This window comes from Corvus kubaryi, unplaced genomic scaffold (genome assembly GCF_017639235.1).
Source record: "Corvus kubaryi isolate FWS band 111438036 unplaced genomic scaffold, C.kubaryi_AGA036_p1.0 37391, whole genome shotgun sequence".
Taxonomy (NCBI): domain Eukaryota; kingdom Metazoa; phylum Chordata; class Aves; order Passeriformes; family Corvidae; genus Corvus; species Corvus kubaryi.
The window spans coordinates 10,844,877-10,861,513 of NW_024581130.1; the positions used below are offsets into that span (position 1 = coordinate 10,844,877).

At 58.1% G+C, this 16,637-nt stretch overlaps 3 protein-coding genes across 7 annotated transcripts; all 3 read right to left on the bottom strand.

Annotated features, from left to right (window-relative positions):
- Positions 1 to 149: 149 nt before the first annotated feature.
- P4HA3 (prolyl 4-hydroxylase subunit alpha 3) lies at positions 150 to 6,854 on the bottom strand. Its single transcript, XM_042037899.1, has 14 exons — positions 6,762 to 6,854; positions 5,383 to 5,771; positions 4,762 to 4,904; positions 4,142 to 4,356; positions 3,614 to 3,763; positions 3,465 to 3,516; positions 3,119 to 3,276; positions 2,863 to 3,039; positions 2,265 to 2,329; positions 1,942 to 2,101; positions 1,235 to 1,297; positions 907 to 975; positions 606 to 702; positions 150 to 408 (listed from the first exon to the last, which is right to left on the bottom strand). The coding sequence occupies exons 1-14, from the start codon at positions 6,852 to 6,854 to the stop codon at positions 338 to 340; spliced, it is 1,902 nt and encodes a 633-aa protein (XP_041893833.1). The 3' UTR covers positions 150 to 337.
- On the bottom strand, positions 6,496 to 9,633 carry NEU3 (neuraminidase 3). Of its 5 annotated transcripts, none has more exons than XM_042037934.1 (4): positions 9,321 to 9,633; positions 8,454 to 8,509; positions 8,122 to 8,364; positions 6,496 to 8,006 (listed from the first exon to the last, which is right to left on the bottom strand). In XM_042037934.1, exons 2-4 carry the CDS (start codon positions 8,478 to 8,480, stop codon positions 7,059 to 7,061), a joined length of 1,218 nt encoding a protein of 405 aa, XP_041893868.1. In that variant the 5' UTR covers positions 8,481 to 8,509; positions 9,321 to 9,633; the 3' UTR covers positions 6,496 to 7,058. The 5 variants fall into 5 exon arrangements, with proteins under 5 accessions (XP_041893868.1, XP_041893871.1, XP_041893872.1 ...); XM_042037937.1 differs by having other exon boundaries at positions 8,122 to 8,361; positions 9,321 to 9,632; XM_042037938.1 differs by lacking the exon at positions 9,321 to 9,633 and adding an exon at positions 9,143 to 9,158 and having other exon boundaries at positions 8,122 to 8,361.
- Positions 9,634 to 10,753: 1,120 nt separating this feature from the next.
- Positions 10,754 to 15,187, bottom strand: SPCS2 (signal peptidase complex subunit 2). Its single transcript, XM_042037940.1, has 5 exons — positions 15,095 to 15,187; positions 13,566 to 13,649; positions 13,106 to 13,266; positions 11,956 to 12,090; positions 10,754 to 11,610 (listed from the first exon to the last, which is right to left on the bottom strand). Exons 1-5 carry the CDS (start codon positions 15,131 to 15,133, stop codon positions 11,424 to 11,426), a joined length of 606 nt encoding a protein of 201 aa, XP_041893874.1. The 5' UTR covers positions 15,134 to 15,187; the 3' UTR covers positions 10,754 to 11,423.
- Positions 15,188 to 16,637: the final 1,450 nt, after the last annotated feature.

The window sequence follows — 16,637 nt, forward strand, 5'->3', positions numbered from 1 at the left end:
CCCCCCCCCCCCCCCCCCCCCCCCCCCCCCCCCCCCCCCCCGCCTAGGACGGCTAGAAGGAGCTGCCTTCTCCCCGAGACTGGATTTTGGCATTCCAAAACAGATGGGAGCCCCAGGGATAGCGTTTGGCATCCCAGAACAGACTCCAGTTTAGTCTCTTTTGACTTTATTTCCACCCAGTTTGGCCGTGGTCGAGCAAATGCCTCTCCCGATCACTCCCTGCTCCGCTGCTACCCCCTTCCCTCCCTTCCTCCCTCCCTTGCTCCGCCCTTGGGGCCACGCTGTGCCGGGGTGGCTTTGCCACCTGCAGATGTCACATCTGTGATCCTACGGCGGCTCAGTCCTGTGGGTCAGCACTGCAGGGCCGCCGAAACTCCTGCCCGTGTTCATGGATCCACTTATTCGCCACTGGAACAGACAAGGACACGGACCTCTGTCTGTTCCCATCCCTCTGCACCCTTCTCTAACCCTGCATTGGTATCGGTGAACTTTTTCCTTGTTATCCAGGATATCTGGGCATTCCCAGCCCCCCTTGCCTCCCTGCCGGTGGAGCTGTCCCTCCAACCCCGTGTGACCCTGGGGTGACACCTGGTAGCGTCTCTCACCCCACTTGTCCCCGGCCAGGACGGGGCAGCCGGCGTGGAGGGTGTCCCCGTCACCATTCCCGTTCCTCCGCAGGTTCCACCAGAAAAGAGCCGCATTCTGTGGAGCAGAGATGGGTTTGGCACCCTAAAACAGAGCTGGGGTCCCCAAGACTCGATTTTGGCACCCCAAAAGAGATTAGGGAGCCCCGGGGCTGGGGATTGGCGTCAGGAGAGGCTTGACCACAATTCCCTGCAAGAGCTGAGATACAGAGAGCAGCATCCTCACTTCCCTGCTTCCAGCGATTCCACATGTCCCCCTCACCTTGACCACGGGCACGCTGAAGTTGGCATAGATGAAAGCAGTGGAGCCTCCAGCCTCCACTGCACTCAGCTGGAAAAGGACCACAAATAGGAGCCATGGATCCCCCTTTCCCTGTGATGCTCCTTTGCACAGGGAAACTGAGGCACAAAACCTCCCTTGGGCCCCAGCTCTGTTCCCCTCACTTTGCCACAGCACAAACTCCTGAATACTCCACAGGCACTGGCATTTCCCACCCACTGCAGTGTTTTAGGGCTGCCCTTACCCATCCCATACCCTGAGGACCAAGCCAGTGCCATCTCTCCAGGCCTGGAAATGAGGGAGGACTCACATAGATCATGATTGTGGCGATCCTGTTGCCTGACTTCATTCTGTACAGGGGGCTCTTCTTGGACTGCTCCAAAAGGGGAGGTGGAATGGTCAGTCCCATGGGGACAGTCAGTCCTACACTGACACAGCCCAGCCCAGGCGCACCTCACACCCCAGCAGCTCTAAGCTGCCCCACCCTGCTCCCCCCTGGAAAATCCCTCCCTTTCCCTTCTTTTCCCTTCCTTCCTTCCTTCCTTCCTGCCTGCCTGCCTTCCCTTACCTCCTTCCCCCCTCCCTCCCTCCTTCCTTCCCCTCCAAGGAATACCCCAGGCAGCCACCCAGGGATCACCATCCTGGGACCACCTATCCTACCCCTGCCAGGGGCCATCCCAGGGTCCATCACTAGGAACATCTTGGGGAATAACCCAGGGATCACCATGGGGACACCCCCAGGAACCATTCAGGGTCTTCCCTTGGGTACCATCCCAGGGGCATCATGAGGAACATCCCAGGGCCCATCTCCAGGAATATCTGAGGGACTACCCAAGAGTTCTTCTTCAGGAACATCTGAGGAATCACCTCAAAGGCCAGCCCAGGGTCCATCCCCAGGAACATCCCAGAGTCCACCCCATGAACCACCTCCAGGAGCATCCTAGAGTCCACCCCAGGAGCACCACCCTGGGCGTCACCCCATGGTTCCCCCACAGCCCACCCTAGCAGCTCCCTGACCGTGGCGTGGTCGAAGTGTGGCTCGTAGTGGCCTCCCAAGCCGTAGTTGACCACCTGCAGATACTCGGCGTAGGGTGGCCGCAGGTCCAGGCCAGTGACAGCAGCGATGCGCTGATCCAACGCCCGCACCACTGGGTCAGCCGTGTCCTTCAGCCAGGCACTGTGGGACCACCCCATGTTCAGCCCCCTGAATTCATGCGTGGCTGGGCTTTACCCTCAGGGCACTGCTGGAGGAGCCAGGCCTCCCAGCATGGCCACTCAGAGGTGGCCATGCAGCCACGGTGGTCCCGCTGGCCGGAGGACAAGGGAGGGGTGGCTACTACCTCTTGCTTATCCGGTACTCGGCTTTCTGCTGCTTCTCCCCAGAGGCAACCACGGATCTCTGCAGCTGAAGGACACATGGGGGATGCATGTTGCTACACATGGGGACCCTCACACCAAGCAGGGGCCGTGGTCAGGGTTGAAGCTGGTGGGTTTGTACCAGGTGGTTGCCAAACATCCCACCCCAAGGGGTCCCGCTGGGGTGAGGGAAGCAGTGGCAGCAGGTGGAGGCAATGCAGTACGTATCACCAAGTCAAGCCTGGTTGGGAAGCGGTTTAGGTGTATCCGTGGACCTGGTTTCTTCCAAAAAATCTTTTGGGGGGCTCAGATGGAGCTGGGGTCATCACCCCCGGGGTCTCACAGAATCCTAGACTGGTTTGGGTTGGAAGGGACCTTCCAAGTTCATCCAGTACCACCCCCCTGCCATAGGCAGGGACACCTTCCACTAGACCAGGTTGCTCCAAGCCCTGTCCCATCTGAACTCCCTGGAGGAGGCTTTGGCCTTAAAACCTCTCCTATCTCTGCATTCACCCTGGATCAGGATCTCCTGGGGCACCCTGCTGCAGGAAAGGGACATCCCTGGAGACGGGGACAGCTCACCCAGGGCCCTGCCAACCCCTTGATGGTCTCAGCCTCAGCATCGGTGATGAAATCATGGTACAGAGCCACATAGGGCTGGATCCGGACCATCTCCTTCTTGGCAGGCTGGAGGAGGAGGTAGGGGCTGCTGTTGGTCTCATAGGAGCAGCCGAGGTGCAGGAGCCGCTCTGGGGCTGGCTGGGGAGAAAGGGGACCAAGGAGGCTGTGAGGGGGGGAACAGCGGCACTGGGGACCATGGCACCCCTGCCAGTCCCACCTGCCCCCTGGGGCGCTGGCACAGCTCCTCGTAGGCATCACGGCTCTGCAGGCGGGTGCTGTTGGGGCGTTGTAGGGGGCTGGCACTTGCCCCCGTCCCCATCTCCAGCAGCTTCTTGTACTTGGCCACGTTCCTCGACACCCTTTGGTTACTGGGATCTGCCGGGGAGGTGGTGTCACCCCGAATGCCGCATCCCCATCAACCCCCTTCCCCGGCATCAGTCCCGGGAGAATTACCCCACATGGGGCAAGAAATGGGGTGAGGGAGGCTGTTGCCATGAAGAGGTGATGGGGAAATCCCAAAATCTTTCCCCTCTTCCTGCTGCATCCAGGGTTGTCCCACATACCATAGCGGAGAAACTCCCTGGAGAGGCTCAAGGCGTGAGAGATGTTTCCAGCCTGGATAGGGGAGTGGAGACTCCATGAACATCCATCCTCCCACCCATGGTCTGGCTCTGCTGGACAATGGCAATGGGGAGGGGACTCACGGCTGTACCATGAAGTAGGAGAAGGCCAGATGGTCCAGAGCATCCTCCAGGCTGCTCCGGTCCTCCAGGTTCCAGCTGCCATAGGAGAGGCGGAAGAGGCTGACAGCCTCCTCCAGCCACGCAATGGAGTGGTAATAGTCACCTGTGTCATAGGCCACCTGCAAGGCAACACATCCCCTGCACCTGCCAGCTGGGCCAGCCTGGCCTGCATCCCATCCCATCCCATCCCATCCCATCCCATCCCATCCCATCCTATCCCCTCATGCCATGTCATGCCATCCCATTGCAATTACCCCCCATCCTGTACCATGACATGCGTCACTTTCCTATTGCCATCTCCATCCCCATTCCCTCCCACATCATCCCCATCCTGTCCCATCCCTTCCTTTCCTGTTCCATCCCCATCTCAATCTCCATCCCCATTTGCACCTGCACTTCCATCTCATCCCATGTAAAGAACCCTCAGTGTCTATTCCTGTGGAAGAAACATCCCGGGCTGGAGAAGCTTTGTGGAGCTTTATGGGGTTTTCCCTCACCTTTCCCACATGGAAGCAGTCGTCGGCAGAGAGGGAGACGCGCCGGCCGGGGCTGTAGAGAGGCGGGTGCCCGGCTCTCTGGAAGACGCCTTTGGCCAAGCCCCTGACGCTGAGTGCGTAGACGTCCTGCAGCCGCATCAGCGCCCTGGCTGCCCCATCCAGGTCCTCAGTTCCAGGCAGCTCCTGCTCTACCTCCTCGAGGCCAGCATGGAGTGCTGCAGGGTGGGAAGGAGGTATGGGGAGGGATAAACAAAATTCTGAGGTGCAACCGCCCTTATCGTCTCTTCTCCCTGGGCACCCCACGTCCTGCTCCTCCATCCGTTCCCCTGCTCCTACACCTGTTCTCCATCTCCATCTGTTCCCTTGCTCCTCCATCCATTCTGCTCCTCCAACAATTTTCTTGCTTCTCTACCCATTCCCCAGGCCTTCCATCTATTCCCTGTCTCCTCCATCCCTTCTCCTGCTCCTCTACCCATTGACCCTTGCTCTCCATCCGTTCTCCTGTTCTTCCACATGTTCCACTCTTCTATCAATTCTCCTGGTCCTCCATCCTCTCCCTACCACCTCCTGGCTCTGCTCAGGTGACAGAGGGGACACACGGCTGAGCATCTTCCCCGTACCCTGGGTGTTCCTGGTGACCTCGTCGCTGTAGATGACGTTGGGCCAGTCAGAGTGGAGGCGCTTGATGAGGCTGAAGGCCAGCAAGGGGTTCTCCACCGAGGCCTTGGGGTCCTGGTGCAGCGCCTGGACCTTCTCGTAGAACCTACAAGGCACCCACTGGGGGACACTTTGATGCTCCTCAGTGTTGTCACCACCTGGGTGGGGGCTGAGTCCTCCCCATTGTTGGGCAGCTTTGCCTCAGTGTCCACTCTTTGGCCAAGCCAGAGCGGAGGGATTGTCTGACCCCATCCCTGGTGGGTGTGTGGGGATGGCCCGTGCCCTGGGGATGCTGCGACCCAGATCTCCGTGGGTGGGGGAACCATGTCCCCCTCCCGGGGGACGGCTGGGGGAAGTGGGGCGTGAGCTGTGTCCGGTCTGAGATCCCATCCTCCCACCATCCTCTTATTTAGGGCCACCCCCAAAAACTGGGTGCTGCGGGGAAGGTGGGGATGGGTTAACCCCTCCTCGTAGCCAGGGAATCACCCACTCCTGGGGCTGGGGGGCGGGATGGGTGGCTGGAGGGGAGCGGATGCTGCGGGTGCCCCACCCGTGGCCGCGGCGCGGTTGGGGGGTGCCGGTACCTGCGGAGGCGGCGCAGGCGGGAGCTCTCGTCCCGCAGGTAGGAGCGGAGCCGGCGGAGCAGGCGGCGCTCGGCGCCCAGCGCTCCCCGCACGCTCAGCATCGCAGAGAACGTCTCGGCCGGGGCGGGGGGCGGCAGCAGCGCCAGCAGCGCCCCCAGCACCCCCAGCGCCCCCAGTGTTCCCAGCGCCCCCAGTGCTCCAAGAATCCCCAGTACCTCCACTGCCCCCAGCGCCCCCAGTCCCAGCAGCGCCCCCAGAACACCCCGTATCCCAAGCGCTCGCCGTGCTCCAAGTACCCAGAGTGTCTCCTGTCCCAGCAACGCCACCAGCACCCTCAGCGCTCCCAGTGTCCCCAGTGCCCTCAGCGCCCCTAGTCCCCAGCAGTGCCCCTAGTACCCGCAGTATCCCCGGTGCCCCCAGTATCCTCAGTGGCCCCAGTGCTCCAAATATCCCCAATTACCCCCAGCACTCCCCAGCCTCAGCGCCCGCATCCGGCCGCCGCCGCCGCCGCCGGGAGAAGCCGGGGGAAAAGGGGCGGAGAGGCCCCGCCTTTGGGGGGAAAAGGGGTGGGGGGGTGCCCCGGATCCGCCACGCTGGCTGGGGAGGGCGGTGTGGTGCTGGTCCCCGTCCTGCTTGTCCCTGTCCCCATCCCTGCCCCTCTGTCCCTATCCTGCTTGTCCCCCTCTTATCTGTCCCTCTCCTGCCCCAGCCTCATCTTGCCTGTCCCTGCCCCTTTCCCCATTCTGCCCTGGCCCCATCCTGCTCTGTCCTCAGCTGCATCCTGCCTGTCTCCCTCCTGTCTGTCCCCATTTTGTCTTCTGTCCCTCTCTTGTCTGGCCCCATCCTGCCTGTCCCCATTCCATCTTGCTCCCATCCTGTCCGTCCCTGTCCACATCCTGCCTGCGCCCGTCCCGATTTGATATTCTGCCCATCCTGCCTGTTCCTGCCCTGCCTTGCAGTCATCGTGTCTGCTCCCATCCTGTCCCCATCCTGCCTCTCATACCCCAAACATAGCACCAGGATGGAGTGGGAGGTGCCACGCTCAGGGCCATCCTACATCCTTGTGGGGCAGGGTCAGCTCCGTTGGGATTTTCCCAGTATTGACTGGATTTCTTATATTTTGGGAGGATTTTATTTGACAGCAGCACAGGGATGTGAGGTCACTGTCACTGTCGGGATGCTACAGCCCGTTCCCTATAGAATGAAACACCCCCCATCCCAAGATTTGAGCACCTTTCCCTAGGAGGCAGGGAGTAACTCAGTCTGAAGCTGGCAAGTGAAGAAAACAGGATAAAAAAAGGTAAAAACTGGGAATTATCTGCCACCTGCAGGAACAAAGGAACTGGAATGTTTTTAACTAAAGCAAGATTTTTGGGTACTTTTTCCTCAGGGAACCAGCTGCTCTTGCTGGCACCTTCTGCTTTTCTGCTGCTACCAGGCAAAAAATGCTGATTTTTGAGAAACAGCGGCATTTCGGACCAGAGCAGATCCTCCACTGCCGCAGGTCACCGACAACATCTGACGGGTGATTAAAAAGCCGTAAATAAATAAAAGGTACACGGTGCTGAGTCTCCTGATGTAGCTGAAATATCCTGGTGAGGTCTCGGCACTGCCGTGCTCACTGGATCCGGCTGCCGATGCTCAGGAGTGACTGCACTGCCTAAAATGGGTCTATTTTAGGAAGCCGTGACGTTCTGATCGCCAGAGGGGTCCAGGATGAAGAGGCAGAAGGCGATTTCCTCGCAGGCGCTGCTGGCGCCGCACTCGAACAAGCACCCAAAAACGCCGCCGGGGCAGACGGCCAGGTCGGAATAGCCGGCCGGCCCCGTGTGCAGCAGCCACGGGCGCCGCCAGCCCGCCCCGTCCAGCGGCGAGGGGTTGACATAGAGGCCCAAATCGCGCCGGCGGTGCCGGTCGGTGGGGTGGGAGTACAGTAGCCAGGTGGGCGCCTGGGCGGCGCGGGCGGGCGCGGCGAAGCTGACCACGCTGCCCTGGCAGCCCCGCGGCGGCTCGCCCAGCGCCTCGCACCGCGCCGGCCGCTCGAAGCGCAGCCCGCGGTCCGAGCTGAGCGCCACGGCCCGGCAGCCCCGCGGCGCACGGGCGCTGCAGTACAGCAGGGGCTGCTGGGCGCCGCGGATTTCGGCCACCTGGCACTCGCCCGTCCGCTCTCCGCCCAGCAGGGCACCCTTGTGCCAGTGGCGCCCGCCGTCGTCGCTGTAGAAGACGAGGGAATGCTGCCGGGTGAAGCACGGCAGCCGCACGGCCCCGCACAGGCACCCGTGCACGTAGTAGGTGTAGGCCGGCACCACCAGCCGCCCCGAGTCCAGCTGTACCCCGTGGCCCGGCCCCACGGCGAAGGTGGCCCACCGGGACAGGTCGGCACCGATGGCTTCGTCCGTCACGTCCCGCAGCGCGGTCCAGCCGCGGCCGCCGTCGGCGCTGGTGGCGAAGCAGAGGCGCGCGGCGCTGCAGCCGCTCAGGATCTGGCATCGCTCCGTCTTTCCCTGCTCCACGCAGATGCAGAAGAGGAAGACGGTGCCGCTCCTGGCGTCGTAGAGAGGACAGGGGTTCATGGTGCGGTGGCCGGGCAGAGCCAATGCCGACAGCTCCTCCATGAGACCCCACTGCCGGCAAGGAGGAAAACGGGGCTCAGCCACGGGATGCACCGCTGTCGCTGCACCCTGGAGTCACCCGGCATCGCCCCCATCTCTTGTTCCTACAGCCCGGGGAGATTTTTACCTTGACCGAGGAGCCGTGCCGGCGGCCCCGCCGCAGCACCAGGTACTTGGCATCCTCGTCCCGGGCCGAGGAGCGCTTCTCGGCAAAGGCCAGGAAGGAATCATCCGGGGGGACGTAGAGCAGAGCCGGGATGCGGTAGGTGACCCCACCTGCCTGTCGGAAGAGCGTCTCCCGAGGGAAAACATGCGGGGATCCCGGTGGTGGTGGCAGTGGTGGGGGGCTCTCCCCACCGTCCCCCTGCTGCTGGAAGAGTGAGAAAGTCAGACGTAAAGGGTTAAATCTTGGCAAAAGGAAGGGGTGGCCGCTACGAGGGGATAGGGATGGAGGCTCACCTTGAGGCAGGTGGTGGCCTGGGACATGGTGGCCTCCCTGAGGTTCCCGCTGGGGCCTGAGCAGGGTGGGAGAGGGGGATGAGAGCAGAGCCCCTCGGTGGGGTCACACCCCTGCACTGCACAGGCTCCCCTGCTTCACCCACGGTGCCCACGTCCAGGCTGTTCCCAAGGGCTGTGCACCTCCTGCACTACACCAGGACCCCCAAGCTCCCACTCCCTTCAGCTCCCCCGGTGTCCCTAGCCCAGAGTCCCTGTGCCCATGCACCCCTCCACTCTCCATGCACCCCCAATCTCCCTACGCACCTACGCTCACCCACAAACCCCCTACACCCCAGCATGCACTGACCTCCCCAGGGACAGACATTCCCTCCGTGCATCCCCCGTCACGTGTCCTGACCCCCCTTCACCCCCGCAGGCACTGATCCCCCCGATCCACCTGCAATACCCAGCTTCTCCCCGTGTACCCCCCGACACCCCCACAGCCCTACTCCTCTACACCCCGCATGCACCAAGCCCCCCGTGACCCCCCAGTCCCAGTCCCCTGACCCTCCTACACCTTGCAAGCACCGACCCCCCATCCCCTCCGTGCCGCGACCCCCGCCGCATTCCCCTCTCCCGCATTCTCTCCATCCCCGCACTCCCCCCTCTCCGCATTCCCGCATCCCCCCATCCCCCCCATCCCCGCAGACCCCGCTCCTCCCGCCGCCGCCGCCGCCGCGCCGCGGCCGCCCCGCTCCGCCTCTTCCTGCAGCTCCCGGAGCGGGGGGGCCGGATCAGGCGCTCGGCGGGGCCAAGGAAGCGGGCGGGGATCCAGCTGTCGGGATACCGGAGCCTGGCGCCGGTGCCCGAGGGCAGCAGGGACAATACCTGTGCAGGTGTGAGCAGGCGATGTGCTGAGGCTCCGGCGCTCCTACGGGGCAACTGGAATGGTGGAATATCAGGAGGAGATTGACTGGTGGAGCCGCTGCCGACCCTCTCCCCAACAGGCAGGAGGGGAGCCAAGAGAAGGGATGGAGGCAGGACCCTGCTTGAGGTGCCAGGAGAGTCCCCTCCCGGCCGCCCTTGCCTTCCCAGGTGCTCCTATGGAATGGATGTGGAGAGGGAGGAAAATCATGAAGGTCCATCTGGGGGTTCCCTGCGGTGAGCCAGCCAAGCCCAACCAGCTCTACAAGATCAAAATGAGTCATCTTTATCCACTGCCTTCCGAGGGAACGGAGGCCGTGATAAGCCAACCAGAGCCGTCCCACAGGGAAGTCTGCTCCGTCCCTGGGGCCCAGAGAAGGGACAGTAATAGGAAACTCTGTGATCTGTGCCGCCTCTGACTGTTAGCCACTGTTGCTGTTGGCAGAGATGGGATGAAGGAAAAAGACCTGGGAGAATGCAAAGGGACTTCAGGGCACGGGGACAATTGGACAAAGGAGCAGGTGCACAGGTCGTGTCCTCAATTCCTTCAGTACCGGGGGGAATACTGAAAGGAACAGGAAAAGAGGAAAACCACCCTGATTAATACATGGCCTAGAGGCTGGTGCCATCGGTGGAATTTTGGGATTTTTGACTATGGTGTGGTTTACACAGGAGTCAGTCCTGAAGGGCAAGGGAGTCCAGGAAGGCCAGACGTGCTTGAAGAAGGAAATCCTAAAGCATGAGGAGCAGCCTGTGCCCATGGGACATAGGAGAAAGCCTGTCCTGGTTAAACAGGGAACTTGGGGTGGAGCTCAGGGGAAAAAAGAGAGTGTATCAGTTCTTGAAGGAAGGGCAGGAAACCTGGAGGGAGCACGAGGATGGTGTGAGGTTATATAGGGAGAAAATGAGAAGGGCCAAAGCCAAACTGGAGCTTAATTTGGCCACTGAAGTTAAAGACAACAAAAAAGGTGTCTCTAAATCCACTGGGAGCGACAGGAGGGCTAAGTGTCTCCATCCTTTACTGGATGTGGAAGGCAGCACTGTTTCTGGGGGGCAGAGGAAAGGCAGAGGTATTTAATGTCTCCTTTCCTCAGTCTTTAATACCAAACCTCAGGATACCCAGCTCCCATGGCTGGAAGTCAGTCATGGGGAGATGAATGAAGCCTCACAAATCCTGAAGGAATGGTCATCCCCAAGTCCCTGGGCCCAGGTGGGTGCATTGTTGGCTGGGTGAAACGCTGGAGCCTGGATGTGGCACCTGGGGACAAGGTTTAGGTGACAAGATTGTGGTGGTGCTGGGGGAATGCCAGGACTCTTCCAACCCTGAGAATTCTGTGAACTGGGATTCCCTCCCCAGCCATGAAACACCCCAGAGATGCTCCAGGACACATTTGATGTCTGTTCTTCCCTTTTATTGAAAAAACAACCCAAAAAAATCTCTCTTTTAAAAAATGCCAGTTTTATAGAAGGGACGTGTGGAACAGGAGATGCCACAAGGGAACCGCGGGACAGACAGACACAGCTTGGAAAATCTTTTACACTTTCTGGGAAGCTTCGTGGCTGAGCACACAGAAGTAGCATATTTGATTCTTCCCCCCAACACATAAAAGGTTTTTATATAAAACAATCCTCTACCCCCAATTAGATAAATACAAAAATAAAGCAAACTTGTTTGCGAGGGGACGGTTGTTTCATAGAAGGGTTTTGTCCTGAACTCCTAACACAAAACAGAAAGGTGGGATTGGTAAAACCCCCTGGACACAGAGCCATGTGATAAAGCAGTGCCAGGAAAAGCAGAGGATGCTGGGGCAGCATTGGTGATGTGTTTCTCCTCCCCGGGCTCCCCAAAATCCAACTTTGGGGTCCGCCTCAGAGCCAGGAAGGCAGGCACACAGACCAAGCTTAGCCATGAGCTTCAACAAATCTTGGGTCCAAGATTAAAATTCCTGCTTATGCAAAATGCAATAGGACTTCAGGACAAAAAGAGAGGCCATGATTCACTTTCTTTGCCATTTGACTTTATTGGTGTTAATTTAGCAGGCTCCCGGGAGGCGGGCGGGGTCCGAATCATTTTGTTTTCCTCTCCAGGGCCAGACTGTCGTGCAGCTTGGACACCTCTGGCTCGTAGGCCTCCATGACTAACGTCCCGTTGTTATCGAAGAACTTGGCGATGGATTTGGTGAACTCGGCTTCCCTCTGCTGTTTGGTTTTCCCGCTGATGAACGTCAGCTTCAGGGTGTACTTGTCATCGAACCTGCGCCAGGGGAAGACAGACCTCAGAGCAGGATCCCAGTCGGGACAGAAATCCCCCTCTGGTTTAAGGGGAAAACCCTCCCGGACTGGAGGTCCCACCTGGGCACTCACAATTAACACAACTAAAGCCTTTTATCCCCTGCCTTAAAGAGAAGCGAAACGTGAACGTTTGTGGCAGAAAACCACTTGGAGCCGCTCCCGTTCCTAGACTGGGACATGGACTTTGATGGAGCAGAATGGATTTGCAGGTTTCAAAGGAAAAGGCAGCGTTTAGGGTGATCTCTGGCGAGGGAGGGAGGGCAGTGGTGCCCGCTGGCTAAGCCAGGGCTGCTGGAGCAGCTGGTACCGTTTGAGGCTGGAGGAGAGCTGCCAGACGTCGTCGGGATCCATCCCCGCCGGGTCCTTCCTGTGAGCCACCAGGAAAATGCTCTTCTCTTTGTACGAGGTATAAATGGTCAGGATTCCCATCATCACAAAATACGTGCGGAGAAAGTCAAGGAAATTAAGAAGGTGCAAGGAGAAGCAGAAATTAGGCAGAGAAGTCGCTTGGATCCCCTCAGACAACATTGTTTAACCACCTCTCGTGACACTTTAATTCCGAACAGGACGTTTGGCTGATGCTTCATTAGCATGAGAAATGAAGTAATTAATTTGAACTTGAATAATTTATTATTCACTCCCTGGAAGTGTCCAAGGCCAGGCTGGACGGGGCTTGGAGCAACCTGGGATAGTGGAAGGGGTCCCTACCCATGGCAGGAGGTGGAACTGGACGAGCTTTAAGGCCCCCTTCCATACAAACCAGTCTGGGATTCCCTAACATTTGTTGGGAGATAGTGGGAAAAACTGAGACTGAACAAGCCACAGAAGGAGTTGCTGGGCATTCCTCCTAAGCACAGACCAAGCAATTCCTCTTCCCCATTTTCGGAATTAAGTAATTTCAAGTGCTGCAAGACAAATCACCCATTTGTTCTGGAAGACACCCAGAACAGCCTGGAACAATGAAACCCCTTAGGATCACAGAATTGTTTAGGTTGGAAAAGGCCTCCGAGACCACGGAGTCCAAGCATTCCCCGAGTCCACCATTCCTCCTGCCAAGGCCACCACTAATCCTTTGCTTTGCTGAACCTCACAGAGTGACCTCAGCCCATGGATTCAGCCTGTCCAGATCCCTCTGCAGAGAGCTGCTGGCAGGAATTCCCTCTTTCCCCTCTCAGTATCTGACCTATGGTATTAGGGAAAAGCAAACATGTCTGTAACCAGACTATGGATAGAATGAAAAAACGGATCTGCCCTCAGATCACCCAAATTTAGGGGCATTACACCCAGACAGGCAGGAATTTCCCTATCACATGAAAACTGTCTGATTGTCAGCTGATCTCCACACGACAGGAAGCATAATTCCCACAGGCCTGAAAATGGGAATATCCCGAAGGCTTTTGTTCTTGTGGAAAATAAAACCCTTTTGGGGTAACCAAGATAAGATCTGTAAAGGATATGAGACAACACAAAAGGCAAGAACAGGTTTGGATTCAGGAAAAGGGTGCAGGTAATCCCAAATCAAAGCAACGATGGCGAAGAGACAAGAGATTGTGCAGATCATGAGGCGGCCGTCGATCAAACGGAAATTTTCCACATATTTGTACTTCTCCAGGAGGACCTGTGGGAGAAACAGGCAGCTGAGTCTGTTGGGCGTTTTTCAGGACTTTGACACACTGTTTCAGAGAAGGGTTTGAAGGAAACAATCCCAGTGGCACAGGTAAACCGAGCAGAAAGTTTATGGGGAATTAATGTCTGCGTCAGGCACCTGATAATTGATCCTGATTAAGCACAAACACGAGGGAATCACAAGAGATGCCACAGACCCAGCATGGATATGGGCACAACCAACCCCCAAAAAGCAGAGCAGAAAATCACAGAGTTTCCCAAGAGGAACGACTCAGCAGAGAGAGAACGCACCTTTTTGGCAGAGTCGTCCAAGGAATTTTTCACAGCTGAACCATCCCATTTGTCAATTTTCACTGGCTTGTCATCAATCTTCCACTGCAATGGAAACCAAAGGCGGTGAGGGGAATGTGGTCCCCCCGTGCTTGTTCCTGTCGTGAGCACAAGACAGGAGGCAAACCAGAAAGCGGCTGCCTGTTTGGGAAGACCTGGCAGGACACAAATCCGCACCCAGAAGCCGCCGGAGCAGCGCCGTACCCGGCCCCTGGGTAGGTTTCAGCTCACACCTCTTGTCACAGGCTTGAGGTGGCTCTGACACCACCAGGTTTACTAATTTTGCTTCTACATTTGCTGCTCCTGCTGCCACCCCCAGGCAGTGACAGTTGGGCTGAATTCCTGCCTTTGGATGTACTCCTACATTCCAGCCACACCGCTACGCAGAGACTCTTGGGGGATGGAGGAAAATTTCAAGAACCCCCAACTAGCTTTGTACAAGGGGAGAAATAAAAGGCACAAACAAGGAATTTCAGTTAAAACCATCCTCCGGAACAACAGCAAAGCACTCTGTCACTCTTCCATATTCAAATCTTCTGCAGGAATGGGTCTCTCCCCAGTAACAATTCCCATATACAATAGCTCAGCTTTTCCAAGGCATCCACCTTCTCCTGAACTACATTATTTTTTGGGGACACATCAGTTCGAGTCCTGACTATCCTAAGTCATCCCTTATTTCAAACAGTTGAGTGACTGGAGCTGGAATTGTAGCTGCCAGTAAAGCAATCCTCAATTTCACTGGTGTTATTTTCCTGCTCTGGAAGCTCCCAAGCTGGATTGATTAACTACCAGCCCAAAGAGCTCCTTGCCCTCCACAGGAAGGAGAAAAAAACCACTTTAAAATATGATGTTAAACTCGATCTGCTTCCCCTGCAGCTGCACAGGGAAAAAAGCCCCAGTTATCCCCCAGGCCCGGCACGTGGGAATTACAAGGCACACAGTGAATGTCACTGCGTGTCCACGAGGTTTATGAGGCACAAAAGCACCGGCCACAAGGATCTAAAATCGTGGAGAACTAGGACACAGCTCTCACATCAGCGCACGGTACCAAATTATTTTAGGTGGCTGCTTTTTCAAGCATTTTCTTCCAGGGTTAATCAGCACACGTAGTAATTGGAAGCCAAACCCTTTGCCGTAAGGGAATAGGGTAGAATTCTTTCCACTATTTATTTTTCCTTATACAAACATCTACAGCAGTTGGAGGGGGACGACTGGGACTGAAGGGAGGATGCTCAGGGAAGAAGGGGGATTCTCAGGGATGAGGATACGCAGGAATGGGGATGCTCAGGGCTAAGGGGGGAGGCTTAGGGCTGAGGATGCCCAGGGCTGGCGGGGAGATGCCCAGGGGTGAAGGATGGATGCCCAGGGCTGCGGGAGGGATGCCCAGGAGCGAAGGGTGGATGCCGGGGCCGGCGGGGGGACGCCCGGGGCCGGCGGGGCGGTGCCCGGGGGCGCTGCCCGGGGCGGCGGAGGAGCCCCGCGCGCGGTACCTTGTCCAGGAGCCCGTTCCGGCCGCTTTTGGCCGCCATCTTCTCGCCGCCTCCGCCCCCGCCCCGCCCGCGACACCTGGGCGCCCCTGATTGGTCGTGCGGGAGGAAGTCCCACCCCCCCCGCGCCGCGCGGCACGCCGGGAAATGCAGTCCTGCCCGCCATCCCTATGACGTGGAGCGGGTGCTCGTATCGTGCAATCACAGGATTTGGGCTGGGAGCGACCTTAAAACCCATCCAGTCCCACCCCCTGCCATGGGCAGGGATAGCTTCCACGAGACCAGGGTACCCCAAGCCCCGTCCGATCCCGAGAGGGTTATCCAGCCCTGGCACAGCTGCCCAGGGCAGTGGTGGAGTCCTCATACCTGGAGGGATTTAAAGCCGGGTAGAGGGTGGCACTTGGGGACACGGGTTAGCGCTGGCCTTGTAGTGCTGGGGGACGCGATGACCTTGGAGGCCTTTTCCAGCCCTGACTATTCTATGGTTCTATGATGTCCAACAGGATACAGCAGCCCTGTTGTGTGGTCGAGCCATGTCAGGAGGATGCTGCTTATTCCTCCTTAATTAGACCCTGCAAGTAGAGCTTGGCCCCAGCCGCCATTCCAAGGAACCCACTGTTGTCCATTGCAGGAGATGTGATGCTAAGCTGGATGGCCATTTGGACTGATCCAATTTAGCTGCTTTGATGTAGGATATCAGTTTTATGTTAAAAGAATAAACAACAGCCCCCAGTCTGGTCTCCCGGCAGATGCATCTTCCTACAGTGAGAGCAAATAATGGGTTTTTACCGGTCTTTGCTCAAGCCTATTATTAATGAGCCTCTTTGTACCTCTGTTCCCTTTGGTGGGAATTGGGTCTGGCTTGTTGCCCTGGGTCTGCCAAGACATTCCCGGAGGAAACCGCTCACTGTCCTCAGTATTTGTGAGAGCAGAGGGGGTGGGAGTGGTGCAGGCACAGGTCCTTGAGCAGCCTCTGGAAGCATTCCTGGTCACACGGAGGTGCCAGTGGAGCTGGAAGTGGAGAAAGGACAGCTGAGTACATCCTGCTTCAGGTGCCAGGGATCCAGACAGGATGGGCGAGCGGCACCTGCCTCTCCCGGCCCACGCGGAAACCACGGGCGTGTTCCAGCGGGAGAGGGCTCAGCTCTGCCAGGGTGCCACAGAGACACCGCTGGGATCTACAGCTGGATTAACTTCAGCCCAAACCCAGCTGTTGGGAGATCAGCCTTGGAGTAAAATGGGTTTGCCCTGAGAGGAAGCAGCACTAGGGTCTCTGAGCACTGGCCATGTTTTATCTCCATGCCAGCCCTGACAGGGCTCCCTCCTGAGCTGCCAGTGCAAGCAGGGCCTGGCAAAACCCCAAAAGGGTCTGTCCAGCCCTGGCACAGCTGCCCAGGGCAGTGCTGAGTCCCTGTCCTTCTAGGGATTTAAAAGCCGTGTGGACTTGGGGAGAGGGGTCAGTGGTGGCCTTGGCAGTGCTGGGGGAGTGGTTGGACTCCATGATCTTAGAGGGCTTTTCCAACCAAATGATTCTGTGATTCCACAA